We start from the raw sequence: 15,087 nt of genomic DNA on the forward strand, positions 1-15,087 counted from the left end.
AGGTTAAAACACGTCCTTGAAGTATTTCCACAGGGAAGAAGAAAATTCCAAAGTTCAAAGGGTGTTTTATTATAGTTACAAAAGATTTGATTTTTGAGCCAATATTTTGAAAGCAAGCACTCATTTAATAAATAATAACATACATGACATAACACCAAAGCTTATTAGAATAATACTTCTCATTCTATATGAACATTTAATTTGTAGAGTGGTTTTGCATATATTATCTCACTAGAGCCTCCATGAGCTAAACAAACCGTATACTGGTATCTCTGTCTCAAAACTGATGTGATTGATAAATGCCTCACCCTAGGGCAGGAAGCCAAAACAGTTTGTGGTGAATCAAACCCTAGTTCTTGGAATTCCTCATGTTGTGATCTCTAACAGAAGGCAAATTTTTCCCCACACTTGATTAGAAAATTAGAATGAAAATACAATTAAATTCTGAGGTCAGCTGTTTATTTATGTGCTAATAAGGTAACTTTTTAAGTTGCAAAAATTGAATGTAATCATGATTCTTCACACCAGCCTCGGGTACTGTGTCCCACAGGCGTGGTGGAGATTTCATTTATTTTTTAAAGTTGATTTATTTTGAGAGAGAGAGAGAGAGAGAGAGAGAGAGAGTGCATGCACAAGGAAGAGCAGGGAAGAGGCAGAGAGAGAATTCCAGGCAGGCTCTGCACTGCTGACACAGAGCCCGATGAGGGGCGGGAACCCACTAACTGTAAGATCATGACCTGAGCTGAAATCAAGAGTCAGAGGCTGAAACCAACTGAGCCACCCAGGCGCCCTGCTTTCACTTTCACTCTGAGCCCCAGACCAGTGCTGTGAAGGGCTGCGTCAGCGTCGGCTCTCCTGCTTCTCAGGTCTTCATACTTTTGGCCGGCAGAGTTTCATACCTTTGTACTAAAGTTCACATCCCCATGAAAGAGTGTACTTTGGGGCAGAAAGGAAGGGGCAGGAAACACGGAGGAAAGGTAAATGTGAGCAGGAGTGGACGACTGAGGGCAAAGCAGCCTGTCCTCAAGCAAAATTCCCCCAAAACATTCTTAAATGTGTTTTATTATAGTTCTTATTGAATATAAATAATATAACATATGTATAATATAATAATATGAAAATATATATAAAATAAAATATAAATTTAATCACACTACCAAGTAAACTTGAGCCCCTCTCCCTCTGAGAAGAGGGGTGCTTTTGTGTCTCCCGCACATCTTACAACACCGAAACACTGCCATGTACTCCAGGTACTGGGGTAGTAGAAGGAATCCTGTTTGAGAGCCATGGGTCTGGCTGTCCAGCTGTTCTCTGGAACTCTGTATGTTGTTGCCACCTCTGCTGTTGGTGCCTCCGTCATATTGGCCCTCCCTCCTGGGGAAGCATCACCCATAAGAGATTACAGATCCTATGAGAGCTTTGGGTGATCTGGCCTCTACACGCCTGGAGATACTTGTGATTCCCAGAAAACTACTTTATTCTTGCCACTGTATATTTTCATGCAATAGGTAACTTATATGATTTCTTTCATAGTACCAGAGGACATGGAAATGATGTCATTATTTTACTCCTACGCATTCTTCCTCAATACCAAAGCCATCATCAAGGTCAAGAGTATAAACATTGCTTTCAAATGCCCTTTGATCTCTGGGAGCCTCTAGAAAATTCCTCTTCCAGAGGTTGCAGGTGATCTCTGTCTTTATTCCCACATCTTTTGCCAGGCCATCACAATCGCTAGGTCTTAAGCAGAGATTCTCAGACTACCTATGATGAAGTCAGTCCTCTCCCCTAGTCTGCTGGAAGCTGAAACTTTTGAAAAATGTAATAAAATGACCCAGTGATGACCATTTACTATAAAGATATTTCTAAATACATATTCTCACTTTCAGAACTTATCCCATAGAGACTCAGTTTTCAAAGGATGGTACCTACACACACACACACACACACACACACACACACACACTTTGGGCTGTACTATTTTAGAGGTACAAGACTGTCATAGTACTCTCATACGCTTTTCTGACACAACAGAGTTTTGTAGAACATGAAAGTTAATCCTTTCTGTCCCTTTCCCACACCCTCTTCTGCTTAAATGTATGTTACTTGGCAGGATGTAAGAAAACACAAACATCTAATTAATCAGAAAGTATTTTCTTTCCAGTCAAAGTCAGCAGAGTTGGTGTCTTATAGAAATCACTCATGTTTGAACTGCCAAAAATATACCCAGCATAAGTAGGTATGTTCATAAGAAAAGCAAATGAACTTTAGATACCATAGCAATCACAATGAAAAAAGAAAAACTATTGGCCCTGATTTCTTTTCTTTTTTTTAAATGTTTATTCATTCTTTGGGAAAGAGACAGAGACAGAGAGACAGAGCATGAGCAGGGAAGGGGCAGAGAGACAGGGACACAGAATCGAAAGCAGGCTCCAGGCTCTGAGCTGTTAGCACAGAGACCAATCCAGGACTTGAACTCAGGAACCACAAGCTCATGATCTGAGCTGAAGTCAGACACTTAACTGACTGAGCCACCCAGGCACCCCTGGCTACTGGTTTCTAAAAAAAACATATTGTAAAATGTTAATTCCTCAGGATTGTTTTATTTAATGTTATAAAATAAAAAACTTGATTGAATTTAAGTTTTAATAATGGAGTAGAGTTGAAATATTCTGTTTTCTCACATGGACCATGTCTTTATGTTTTTGAAAAAATGAAAACTTAATTTGGATATTATTTTAAAAATGTTTTTAAAGGTTTACATTAGATTATATTTCTGAATGAGTGATAATTTTTAACAAGTTGTTATACATTAAGCACTTTAACGATATTTCTGAAGGCTATTGCAACCACATGTAAAAAGCAAGATTAGTGGGCATGAGACCTCTTGCATGGATTTGACATATCCTCTCCCAAAAAGCAATAATAAACTGAAAACAATTAATTAAAATACATTTTAGGGGCGCTGGGTGGCTCAGTTGGTTAAGCATCTGACTTCAGCCTAGGTCATGATCTCACTGGTCCCAAGTTTGAGCCCTGTGTTGGGCTCTGTGCTGACAGCTCAGAGCCTGGAGCCTGCTTCAGATTCTGTGTCTCCCTCTCCCTCTCTGCTCCTCCCCCACTCACACTCTGTCTCTCTCTCTCTCAAAAATAAATAAACCTTAAAAAAATTAAAAAAAATTTAAACTCTGAAAGCATACAACTAAATAAAAAAATACAAGATACAAGATTAATATATAAAAACTATTTTTATGTCTACATATTATCAATGAGCAATCAAAAAAGTAAATTAAGACAATTTCATTCACAGTAATGTCAGTAACAAATGTATGGAAATAAATTTAACAAAAGTGCAAGGCTTGTCTACTGAAAACTACAAAACATCACTAATAGAAATTTTTAAAAATCTAAAGAGGGAGGCTGTCCATGCTTTGGACTAGAAGACTCACTATAGTAAGATAGCAATTCTCCCCAAATTGATCTATAAATCCAGTATAATCTCTATCAAAATTCTAGTAGACATTTTATAGAATTTAACATCCTGATCTCAAAACTTATTTGGAAATGCAAAAGACCCAGAATGATCAAAATAACTTTGATAAAGAACCAGGGAGGAGGATTTTTACTTCATGATTTCAGAATTTCTTTGAAGCTAACAATAACCAAAACACTACAATTTGACAGTTTCTTTAAAAAGTTAGATGTCATTTTACCATTCCTAGTTACATTGAATATCCAGGAAAGGCAGATCTGTAGAGACAGAGTCCATGGATGTCTGCCCAAGGCTTGAGGTGAGAATGGAGAGGGGATGTAAAAAGCCCAGGAGATCTGCGTGGAGAGTGGAAATGTTTTGAGACTGGGTTTTGGCGCTGGTTGTGCAACTCCGTGAACTTACTAAAACATATTGAATTACACTTTTAAAATGGGGGAATTTGATGGCATGTAAATTATACTCCAGAAATTTTTAAACAGGAGATGAAATGTCCTGGGAAGGCTGAATGGTTACTATTTTAGACTCTAAAGTCTCTTGTTTAAGTACCTTCTAGTGGGTACGTATGGGTCCCTGGGGTAGAGATCTCCTGCTAACTTGATTTGCATTCGGTGTATGTTACCCACTCCGCTGGATCTACAAGTTTCTTGAATTAGAGTACTATGTCTTAAGTATTTTTACATTCCACCCCCATAATGCTTATGAGACCTTTCAAGCCTAGACTAAGCGCTTTCAATATTGGGTCACTTAATTTGTTTATAATGAAGTACAGTAGGACTTTTCCTTTTTGTCTCTACTTTCACTTAACTACAGTCATGATAACGTTCTGTTACTCTGCTTATAGAGTATATGCACTTTGCCCATCTCCTTCATTTTGCTGTAAGTACAGTAACACCAGCTAGAGGACAAATACGAAATATCATTAAATTTTAATAACATCATATTGAGTCACATTAAAATAAAGTCACATTAAAACAATATTAAATTAGTAAGTCCAATCAGTGTTTTTTTTTTTTAATGTTTATATATTTTTGAGAGAGAGAGAGAGAGAGAGCAAGTGGCCGAAGGGCAGAGAGAGAGGGAGATACAGAATCTGAAGCAGGCTCCAGTCTCTGAGCTGTCAGCACAGAGCCTGACCCGGGGCTCGAACTTCTGAACTGTGAGATCCTGACCTGAGCCTAAGTTGGATGCTTACCTGACTAAGCCACCCAGATGCCCAAAATGGTGGTTGTTTTTCTTTAACAGAAGATAGTATTTTTAACTAAAATGAGATGTAACTGTCTATTAGTGTCTATTCTTTTTTGAAAATCTAGGACTTATTTTTTCAACAGGGCCTCGTTCGCGATCCCCAACAATTTTGGAAATGTCTCCACAACTTATTCGAAAAGCACTAGAATGTGTAGACATAACACAATATGTACGGTAAGTTTTAATAGACACGATTAATGCAAACATCTCTGTTCACAGAATTTTTGATACAGGGATAACCAGTTACTAAACTAGTGAAAATTTGAAATTAAATGCTTAATATATTTTCAGTATATTCAAATTTCTAGATGTACGAGGTTTTACATCTTCCATTTAGCAAATCTTTTATTAAGTCAATCATAAAAGCATTTAAGTATTTTCTTTAACATTTTAGTTTGCAAGCTGATTAAGGGGAGTTGAGCTACAAAAAATTCCCACTAGGTCTGCTGGCATTATTTCAGTAGGTTTAATTTAATTTAATTTAATTTAATTTTTTAGTAGGTTCAATTTTATTAAGAAGAAGACAATAGGATTAATAGAGAGATAGTTACTCAAGCATACTTATAAGTTTGAAAATATTTCAACATTATTTAGCTGCATAAATTAAAAAGAAAACCTCCAAAATAATCTCATAGTTTCCAACACCAATCCCACGAACACCTTATCAGATGGAGCATCGAATTTTACTGGTATTTCTCTAGAATTGTTTCCTAAAATATTAGTGAACCAGTAAATGGAGCGTGGCCAATCAAAAAATAACAGTGTATTCTTTCTATTGCTAATATTCTATTGGATTCAGTCTACCACACTGTCAAGACAATTTAAATTATTTGAATTCTAAAGTTCATCACAGTGTTCCAAAATGATTTATGCATCTCCTGTGATGTCTTTGTAGAAAAACAAGAGACGCTGATCCTGTGCTACAAACAGAGGATCTGAACCAGCAGCAGGCAATGCAAAAGGCAGAAGAGGTTCACCAGTTCCGACAGTATAGGACCAGAGTACTCAGCATTCGAGACATTGAGCAAGAGGAACAGCTTAAAATAAAGGATAAAATCCTGGAGATGTATGGGGAAATGCGGGTGAGTCTCAACATACACCCATGGGTCAGAGTTGATACATTCTCTTATAATGTTGAAAAGATACCACAGAATCATGTAGGACCTGGGTAGAAAGACATTTTGAAAGTATTTAGTTGTCAGCTCCTCAGAAAAGGTGGAGAATTGGTGAAACACATTTAATTTCACTTACTTCCTTAAACCCCTCCAAGATGCAGTATTGGGAATCTATCCACAAAATAAGAAGGAGAAAGAAGACAATGACCAAATACTTGTGAAGTTGACAGAGAGCTGGATGAAGAACATATTAATAGACTTGAGGCACCCAAACTGTAAGGTGGCAGTAGAAAAGCTCTTAAACAATCAATCCAATTCGCTCCATAGAATCCCTAAAAGGCTCAGCAATTGGTGGCATCAGCCACATGAAGAAATGGACGTGAGGTGGGAGGAAGACAAGACTGTTGGTTTTGCTTGGCTTGAAGCTATTTAAGAAGTAGTTCATTTGCAGATCATCAACTCAATGTTTTGTAGCCAGGTGACTGTCCCTCCACCCTAGCAGAAAACTAAAGTTGCTTTATTTAGACAAGGTCCAAAATGATAAAAGGGGGGGCGGTGGATTAGTGTAGTGAAGAAGACCAAGTTTAATTAAAAATGGAAGTATCATACAAGTAATGGGAAAATTTGATAAATATATATCGCTGACTTCCACTATAGTGGATAAAGACTTTTTTTTTCCTCCCTCTTTCCTACAACACACACACACACACACACACTCCCAAAGATACTGATGGCTACAAGACTTTCTAAACATTTCAGCCACAGTGACATTAGGTTCTCTATGTTGTTTCCAGCACTAGCTGATCTGAGGAATATGCTTCTTTGACACCTTCTCTTGTTTGTCCAATAGGCATCTTAAACCAAACCTCTCCAAATCCATTATTCTATCATTCTTGTCATTTTTGCCCTCTCTTTCATGTCAGCCCGAACATTTCCTCCATCAATATTCCCCACCCAGGAAGGGCAATTGTAGTCTTTCCATTGCTCAGAGTGCAGACTTTGGAGACATCCTTGACTTCTCTTACCTCCCTCATCTAACCCATAATCGACATTTGCCAACATTATCTTGAAAACATATCTCTAATTCAATCACCTTTCATTCTCTCTACCCCTACCACCATAGTCCAAATGGTCTGTGTTTTCTATTCAGAGTGTCCTATTCAGTGTTTTCTATTCTATTGCCATAGCCTCCTGACTGATCTCACTGCTTCCATCATGTCCTTCTACAATGGAATCTCTGTTAGAAGCCAAAATGACTCTAACCATGAGGATAAACTATTTTATCCTGTGATAACAGACAGCCACAGTGTCTCAGTGGTTTAAGACAGGGGTTGGCAAACTTGTTTTCTATAAAGGGCCAGATAGTAAATATTTTTGCCTTTGCAGACCATATGTTGTATCTACTTAACTCTGCCGTTGTTACCACAAATTCAGTCAAAGATAACGCCTACGTGTGTTTCAATAAATTCTATTTGGAAAACTAGGCAATGAGCCAGATTTTTCCATAGGCCTTTGTTTAGCAACCGCTGGATGAAAACAGTAAAAGAGTATTTCTCCTTGTAGCTACAGGTCCAGTGAAGTTGAGCAGAGGGTCCTTCTCACAGTTACATTTCGTTGTTACATTGCATTGGCCAAAGCTAGTCACATGGTCACATACAACTTCAGTGAAAGAATTAATCTTGCTGACACCGTGATTTCAAATTTCTAGCATCAGTAACCCTGAGACATTAAATTACTGTTCCTTAAGCCACCCAGTCTGTGGCACTTTGTTACGAAAGCCCTAGCATGCTAACACACACTGCAGTGCTACCCTAGGCCTGGAGAACAACTGCAAACCCTTTATGAACTGCGCTGGTGCGGATCATAGTACATCTTTAAAATGGAGAGTGGGACTATCTCACTCCTGTAGTGGCTTCATTTTCCACTAAGAAATAAAGGCTTAACTATGGTGTCTAGAGCTCTCTATAATCTAGTGTCCACTTTCCCCTCTAATCTTTTTCTCTCTGATTCTATATGCTTTCCTTCTTTTGTTTTTTTTTTCCAAACTGACCTCACCTTTCCACTAATAGCCAGACATGTTCCCACCTCTGAGCCTTTGGCTTGCTCCCACCTCTTCCTGGAATATTCTTCCCCTAGACAGCCAAATGGTTTACAGCCTCACTTTCTGCGATTTTCATCTATTGCCATTTTATTAGAGAGATCTTCTCTAAGCTATTATTTTTCAATTAGCATCCTTCAAGATTTGTATACCTGTATCTGGCCTTATTATTTTCTTTAAAGGATTTACCATGGTTTAGCATGGGAAGGTATGTATTTGATACATATTATTTATAAATATTAGAAGTATTTCTTTATCATATATAAATATATAATATTCATATATAACATATATATGTATATAACATGCACACATTTTAAATATATCTTGTGTAGAATATAGATCATATGTGAACAGGAACTTTGATTCACTGTTGTATACCCCAAACCTGGAAGAGGTGTCTATTTCACAGAAATTTGTTTCAAAAATGAATCAGTGAATCCATAAATGAATGTTAAAATTATGTAAATTCAATTCATATCGTATAGAAAATAGTTTAAATTAAAATATTATAAGACAAAAGGGAAATTCATTATTGCCAATCAGCTAGTTTCTTTCTGTGTTTAAAAGACAAGAAAATGCAGTAGATGGGAAGGCCATAAGGGAAGACGTATCAACTGGGATGGTTTTTAATTCAGATCTCATTCTTTAAGTGTGAGGTACAAAAATCCTAGTTTTGATTGAAGCTATCTTAATAGAAACATCGTCAGCACGACATTTCTCTTCAGATGGGAGAAAAGCATGCCTATCCTCAAGAGGTTACGGATATATATTAAACTTACTTTACACTAAACCCTTTAGATGATTTTTTCTCTCTTCTTAATATGGCACCACTATCATCTCATGCAGTAGGTTTAGTAAAGCCGATTTTATTGTGGTAGATACAGTGCTCTGCTTCCACCCAAAGCGTGGAGAAGAGCCTGGTTCTGACATTTAGCTCTTCTGCAGTCTCCACTCAACTTCTGCAAGTTGCAAAACCAGGCAAAATTTCTTGAAGAATTCAGCAATGAAGACAAAACAGTTACTCTAGAAGATTCTCTTCTGGTTAGCATCAGTTCGTTCATCCTTCTGTTTTTAATTGTATCATTCTTGAAACAGGAAACCGTCAACAGGCTGAACCATAATTGTACCCATACTATCAGAAACGCAAGTGAAATGAGAAAGCCAAAGCCTCTTCATAAACCTACATTGGCCCTTAGTTATCACTGCTTTATTTGTGAACGTTTTCAGGGAAGCCATTTCTAGACATTTCTAGAATGTTGCCATTAAGTCAGTCATTAATAGGTCATTAACTCAGTTCTTGCCTATAGCTTTGAAAATTACCCTTTTTGTGGCAGGGGTGGGGGGCTGGGGAGGGCCTGGGTGGCTCAGTCAGTTAAGCATCCAACTTCGGCTCAGGTCCTAAGGTCCTAAGGTCCTTTTTTTGTTGAAAAAAAAGAAAAGTGGAACACTACGAGAACACAGTGATTCAGAAGAGATACTGGCTGGAGTAAAGGCCCCGGGGGAGTGAACACTTGGTCTTGGTGCGTTAGAGGCAGGACAGCAAGGAGGTCTGTGCCCCTGGAGCAGAGTGAGCCAGGGGTAGATGAGTGGGAGGGGAGGTCAGAGAGGAACTGGGGGGAAGTGGACAGACAAGGTAATCACATAGGGCTTGCAAAAGACTGGAAGGACATTAGCGTTTATTCGGAGGGATGTATGGAACCACGACAGGGTTCTAAAGAGCAGAGGGGTAACATGATCTGACTTGCATTTTACTTTTTATTTTTTAATGTTTATTTATTTTTGAGAGAGAGACAAAGACAGGGACATGTGCGCTCATGCACACGCACATGAGTGGGGGAGGGGCAGAGAGAGAGGGAGACACAGAACTTGAAATAGGTTCTGTCAGCACAAACCCCGGCACGAGGCTCGAACTGACGAACCGTGAGATGATGACCTGAGCCGCAGGTGGACACTTAAACAACTGAGCCACCCAGGCGCCCCTGGACTTCTGTTTTAAAAGGAGTACTCTGAATATTGTGTGGAAAACAAGTAAGTATGGAATGGGGCACATGTAACAGCAGATAAATCTGTGAGGAGGCGGATGCATTGGACACATAACAGTGGTTCACACCGAGTTGCAGAGTGGAGGTAGTGAAAAGCAATTGAATATTGTATATATTTTGAAAGTAGACTCAGGATTTTCTGATGGATTCTTGGTATATTATAAAAGAAAGTGAAGAGTCAGGAAATACTCTGAGGTTTTCACTTAAACAACTGATAGGGTTGAGAGGCCATCAAATCTGATGGTTTGAGAGGAAAGAAAGATTTCAGTTTGGGACATTTTTTGATATACGTATTGGACCAAAAAAAGAAGCATTCTTGGGGCATCTGGGTGGCTCAGTTGGTTAAGCGTCTGACTCTCGGTTTCGACTCAGGTCATTATCTCATGATTCATGAGTTCAAGCATCACATTGAGCTCCAGGTTGACAGTGCAGGGCCTGCTTGGGATTCTCTCTCTCCCTCCCTCTCTCTCTGCCCCTCTCCTGCTCATGCTCTCTCTCAAAATAAATAAACTTAAAAAAACAAAATTCTTGGATATCTATTACAGTCACATGGAGATGCTGAATAGAAATTACATATATAGTTCCAGAATTTGGAAGAGAGGTTTGGGCTGGAGATTAAAAAATTTGGGGGACCCATCAGTAGAGAAATGAATTTAAAGCAATGGGGCTAGATAAAATCAGCAAGGAAAGAGGCCTAAGATCTAAGATGTGGCCATCCCCTCATTTAGAGATGAAGGAATAAAAAGAGAGAGAGAGAGAGAGAGAGAGAGATGAAGGGGAAAAGGAGAAATCAGCAAAGGCAACTGATACAGAGCAGCTAGTGAAGTAGAAGAAACGTCAGTGGGATGTATTGTCCAGAAAACCAAGTGAATCAATTGATCCCGGTGGTGAGAGTAGAAGTGAGTAAGAATGGGACCCAGATGTGATTTCAGATTCAGTTTGGTGTCCTTGAATGAAAGCCAAACTGACAATAAGAAAGGTAGCCAGTGAGCTAGGTGATATTATTTGAAAGTTCTTCAAATATAGCTCAGACACATTTCATTGGGACTAGAACAATGTGGGAAACTAGTAACTTAGCACAATTCCTGTGAGGGACACAATGAGCTGCATGTTTTATAGATTATATTTGAACGCATACCTATCTCTTCACCTTTCTCTCTTTTCTCCTACTGATGCTTTTATTCCCCGTTCCGTTAAAATCTCTTGTACCCCTTTGTTGCCTTCTCGTGTTTCATGTATCGATAGACATTTGAGACCATAACCTAATTTTCATCTGGCCTCAGTAATTTGCCACATGAATCTATGGGCATAAGGGAGGGATAAAGGGATTGCTTTCAAAAAAAAAATTTTCTCTCTTTATCAGTAAACCTTAATTGCTTGAGGTTTCGTTTTGGAATAGGACTCCTTAGATGAAGCCCGGCAGAAGATCTTCAGTGTCCGGGAAGAGTATAGAAAGAAGTTGCTGGAAGCTGAGCGCCTAAGATTGGAAGCTCTGGCTGCGGAGGAAGCAGCAAGTTGGGCGGAGACAGAAAAGAAGACGCCGCTTCCTGACACACGGGAAAAGAAGAAAGGAAAGAAGAAGTAACCAGAAGGAGCCCAAAACTCACCTTCTTCTGAAGAGGAAAATCCCTTTATTTGTTTATTTTTTTTTTTTAGTGATCTATAACCTTTCCTGTTGATAAGGTATTAGGCCAATAGAAAATAGAAGTTTTCCTTCTCAGAACTGGTTTCTGCATTTTATGGTTCATTTGCTGTTGTTGTTGTTTTCCCAGAAACCTATTATTTGAGTAATCGTTAGAGTTTAGGTCTCTCTAATTTCAATAAAAATTGCCTCAACATATTTAGAATACAATAAAATGTACGTGTCTCCCTCTGAATTGCTGCATTTTCAGCAAGTAGTAAAACAAGATCAGAAATGGGCTAACAGGATTGCGTTTGAAAAAATTCAGCGATGAGGAAAACAGCCACGGTTCTTCCAGGAAATTTTGTTTCTAACTTGAAAGACTTTAAAATATTGTTAAAATATGCTTCAGTCTTGTGCTTTTTTTTTTTTTTTTTTTTTAAACTGAACTTCCATAAACGTCCTTCATTGGGCAAAATCTGTTGTGGGTTAAGCTCACAGCAGTTAAGCGCGAACTCTGAATCCTCACAGGCCAGGTCACCCAGACTTAGGGAATGTGATCGCAGACACATCCCTTGTCACGTGTCGCAGCCTCGTGTTTTGTGTAAGACCCAGAACATGTTCTTGTACACCAGTTATAGAAAATTGCAGTGAGTGCATTCACCGAGGCACGTGATAGGAAATGAACTGCTCCCAAAAGCACACTTTGAATTCATGACTTTCTCAGATGAAAACTCCCAACAGTATTTTTTAATCAGTCATAGCTTTTCCACCTTGATAGGTGTTCTTCCTTTTTTCATTTATTTAAATCTTTAGTATTAAAATGTTCAGCTCTCTCTCTATACATATATATGCAGTTTTATTTAAATGTGCAAGCACATGCATTTTCTCTCTATTATTCTTTGCCTAAACTCTCCTTCATGACCCTATGCTCTGCCAGCCCCGCGAAATAATACATGATAACAATCTGGTATAAATGTTTCCATGTTTGTCATTCATCTCATATCATACATCAATATTTTATATTATATCATGGCCTATTTTTACAAAATGGCATTTTATTTTACATGCTTCACCATATCTTGATTTTTCTCCCCAAGCAATACAAAACCTCTTTGAGACAAAAGTAATTCATTCTGTTTTAAAACCTTTTTTTAACGTTTATTTGCTTATTTTTGAGAGAGAGCATGAGTGAGGGAGGGACAGAGAGTGGGAGACAGAGGACTCTCTGCGCTGACATCAGTGAACCCAATGCAGGGCTCAAACCCACGAACCGTGAGATCATGACCTGAGCCAAAGTTGGACGCTCGACTGACTGAGCGACCCAGGTGGCCCAGTAATTCATTCTTTTTGATTGTTGTGAAATATTCCCTGGCACAAATATAATCGACTCAGCTAATTCTTCTTTGAAGGATATTTACTTTGCTTCCAGATCTTTTCCATACAAGAAAAAGTGGTAAAAACAGAAAAGAGGTGGCAAGGTGGTAGATTTAACAAATTATTTCCTAATAAATAAAAAAGAAACATAACGCCGGTCCTTTAAAAGGAAGGAAAAACGAAGTCAATTATTTTGTAATAAGGCATTATACATATTACTACATAAAAGGTCGGGGTGACTACACTGGAAATACATGGGACACAGGACACGAGGTGCAATGTTCATTCCTATGCTTGGAATCACTGACAACACAGCTGATACAAATGCACGCAGACTGACTTACAGGGGGTTTGTAATTGTCACTCAAATTTTTGGAATGGGGTTGCCATTGGTGATACATTTTCCAAAATGGTGAACAAGCTTGGCAAATTCTCAAAGACAACCATGCCCTTAGTGTATGCAACTACTGCATCTGTGAAATATTCAGTGAACTTTAAATCTGTGCAAAAAATACCTTTGCTTTATGTATCTTACAGAATTAGGTTCTCGGGTCATTATCTTACCTTTAGACTATGTGAATGATGGGCCATTCAAATCATATAGAGGTAAGAGAATTCTCTGTTGTATGTGACTCTTTCAAATGCTGAGGGATAGCTAACATCCTTAGCCTTCAATCAGTAAATAGCAGTAATTCTCTACCATTATTGGGACAACCCCAAATGCCCCCACATATTTCCTAAATATTCTCCCCACTGAGATCATCTCCATATAGAAGATCAGTAAATATTAATGAGAAGCTGAAGATAGTAATGTCTGTGGATCTTAGTTAATAAGTAACTCCATTAGAATACATAGCTAGATAAGTACCCTCCATTGTGTTGATCGAGTTAACCAGGGTATAGATACAAAACATCTCATAGTTCCTACAATCCTTAGATCATTGTCTTTGACACATGGATGGCCTCTCATTCAGTTTCTTTCTCCATATTCTCCTGCCATCTACCTCTTTCTATGCCCTCAAGTACTTTAAGGCCAACCCTCCTCCCCCTATCTCAGGAGCTCTTGTAAGAGCAGAGAAAACAATTTTCTCTTCTGCAGTCACAGGCCTGCCTCTGAGTCAATAGTAATAATCCCCAGGGTGCAACTCTAGTGACTATGAAACATCGTTATAAGAGCAGTTTAACACCTCAGGGTCTCCAACACCTCCACCGAAGAATAGGATTGTGGCTTTCCCTTTTGCAAAATCACAGTGTGCGCTACAGTGTTTTCTGAAATGTAACAAAGGACGGTCTTCATTTAAATGGATCAGAAAATTGCTGACAACTTCCATAAACTTTCAACTAGCTTTTAGAAATCAAGTTTTCCAAAACAAAAAACACTGACTTCTGGTCTCTGAGCCCTCTGTTACATATAGACTATTCTTCCACATTAAAAAAAAATGTTGCATGATATTCTGACACTCGTTAATTGATGTTTACCTTGTGTCTCAGTTTTGTTCAAAAGAAACCCTAGCCATCCACTGCCTCTTGGAAAATGGAAAGTAGTGGGGGAAGGGACAAGAAGAGCCATGTATAAGGGAATTGCCTCCGAGACGAAACTGTGTGCCCTGGGCCATATTCCAGGTGGGAGCATTTATAACAGACTAATGAAAGTTTTCAATGGCCTTCACAGGACATTTCTGAAATTAACATTATGAAAGAAACTTGTTTTAAGCTGGTGCAACATTTTTTGTCTAATCAACTATGAAACAGTCTATTCATCTTGATTTAGATAAAATAGTTTCCAACCACAGGTGTGTTTTCACGGAATAGTTTCATTACATATTGAAGACTTTGCATGTGCTCAGAACTTTAGGCTAAACATCCTTGTTTTTGGTACAGGCACAGAGGGCAGCATCAACAGACAGTATGATTTATTTTTTAAGTGAACCCGTATAACAAATTACCATGTATAATAATTTCAATCCATAGCTTTAAACAAATCTAAGTTTATCCAAATAAATCAAGCACTTTTAATACGTTTTATTAATTCTAAAAAAATCCTTTTCCCATCTGGCATATAATACAATGACACTATTTTCTATGTTTATCAA

General features: G+C 38.3%; 1 protein-coding gene across 7 annotated transcripts in view; it reads left to right on the top strand.

Moving 5' to 3' along the window:
- ADGB (androglobin) overlaps positions 1-11,719 on the top strand; it is a 160,677-nt gene extending 148,958 nt beyond the window's left edge. For all 7 annotated transcript variants that reach the window (XM_042987275.1, XM_042987279.1, XM_042987280.1 and 4 more), the window contains 3 exons: positions 4,822-4,912; positions 5,634-5,820; positions 11,396-11,719. In XM_042987275.1, the coding sequence (XP_042843209.1) occupies positions 4,822-4,912; positions 5,634-5,820; positions 11,396-11,581 (464 nt within the window). In that variant the 3' untranslated portion in view covers positions 11,582-11,719. The remainder of the gene's footprint in view (positions 1-4,821; positions 4,913-5,633; positions 5,821-11,395) is intronic.
- Positions 11,720-15,087: the final 3,368 nt, after the last annotated feature.

The sequence above is a fragment of the Panthera tigris genome, chromosome B2 (genome assembly GCF_018350195.1).
Source record: "Panthera tigris isolate Pti1 chromosome B2, P.tigris_Pti1_mat1.1, whole genome shotgun sequence".
NCBI classification, from domain to species: Eukaryota; Metazoa; Chordata; class Mammalia; order Carnivora; family Felidae; genus Panthera; species Panthera tigris.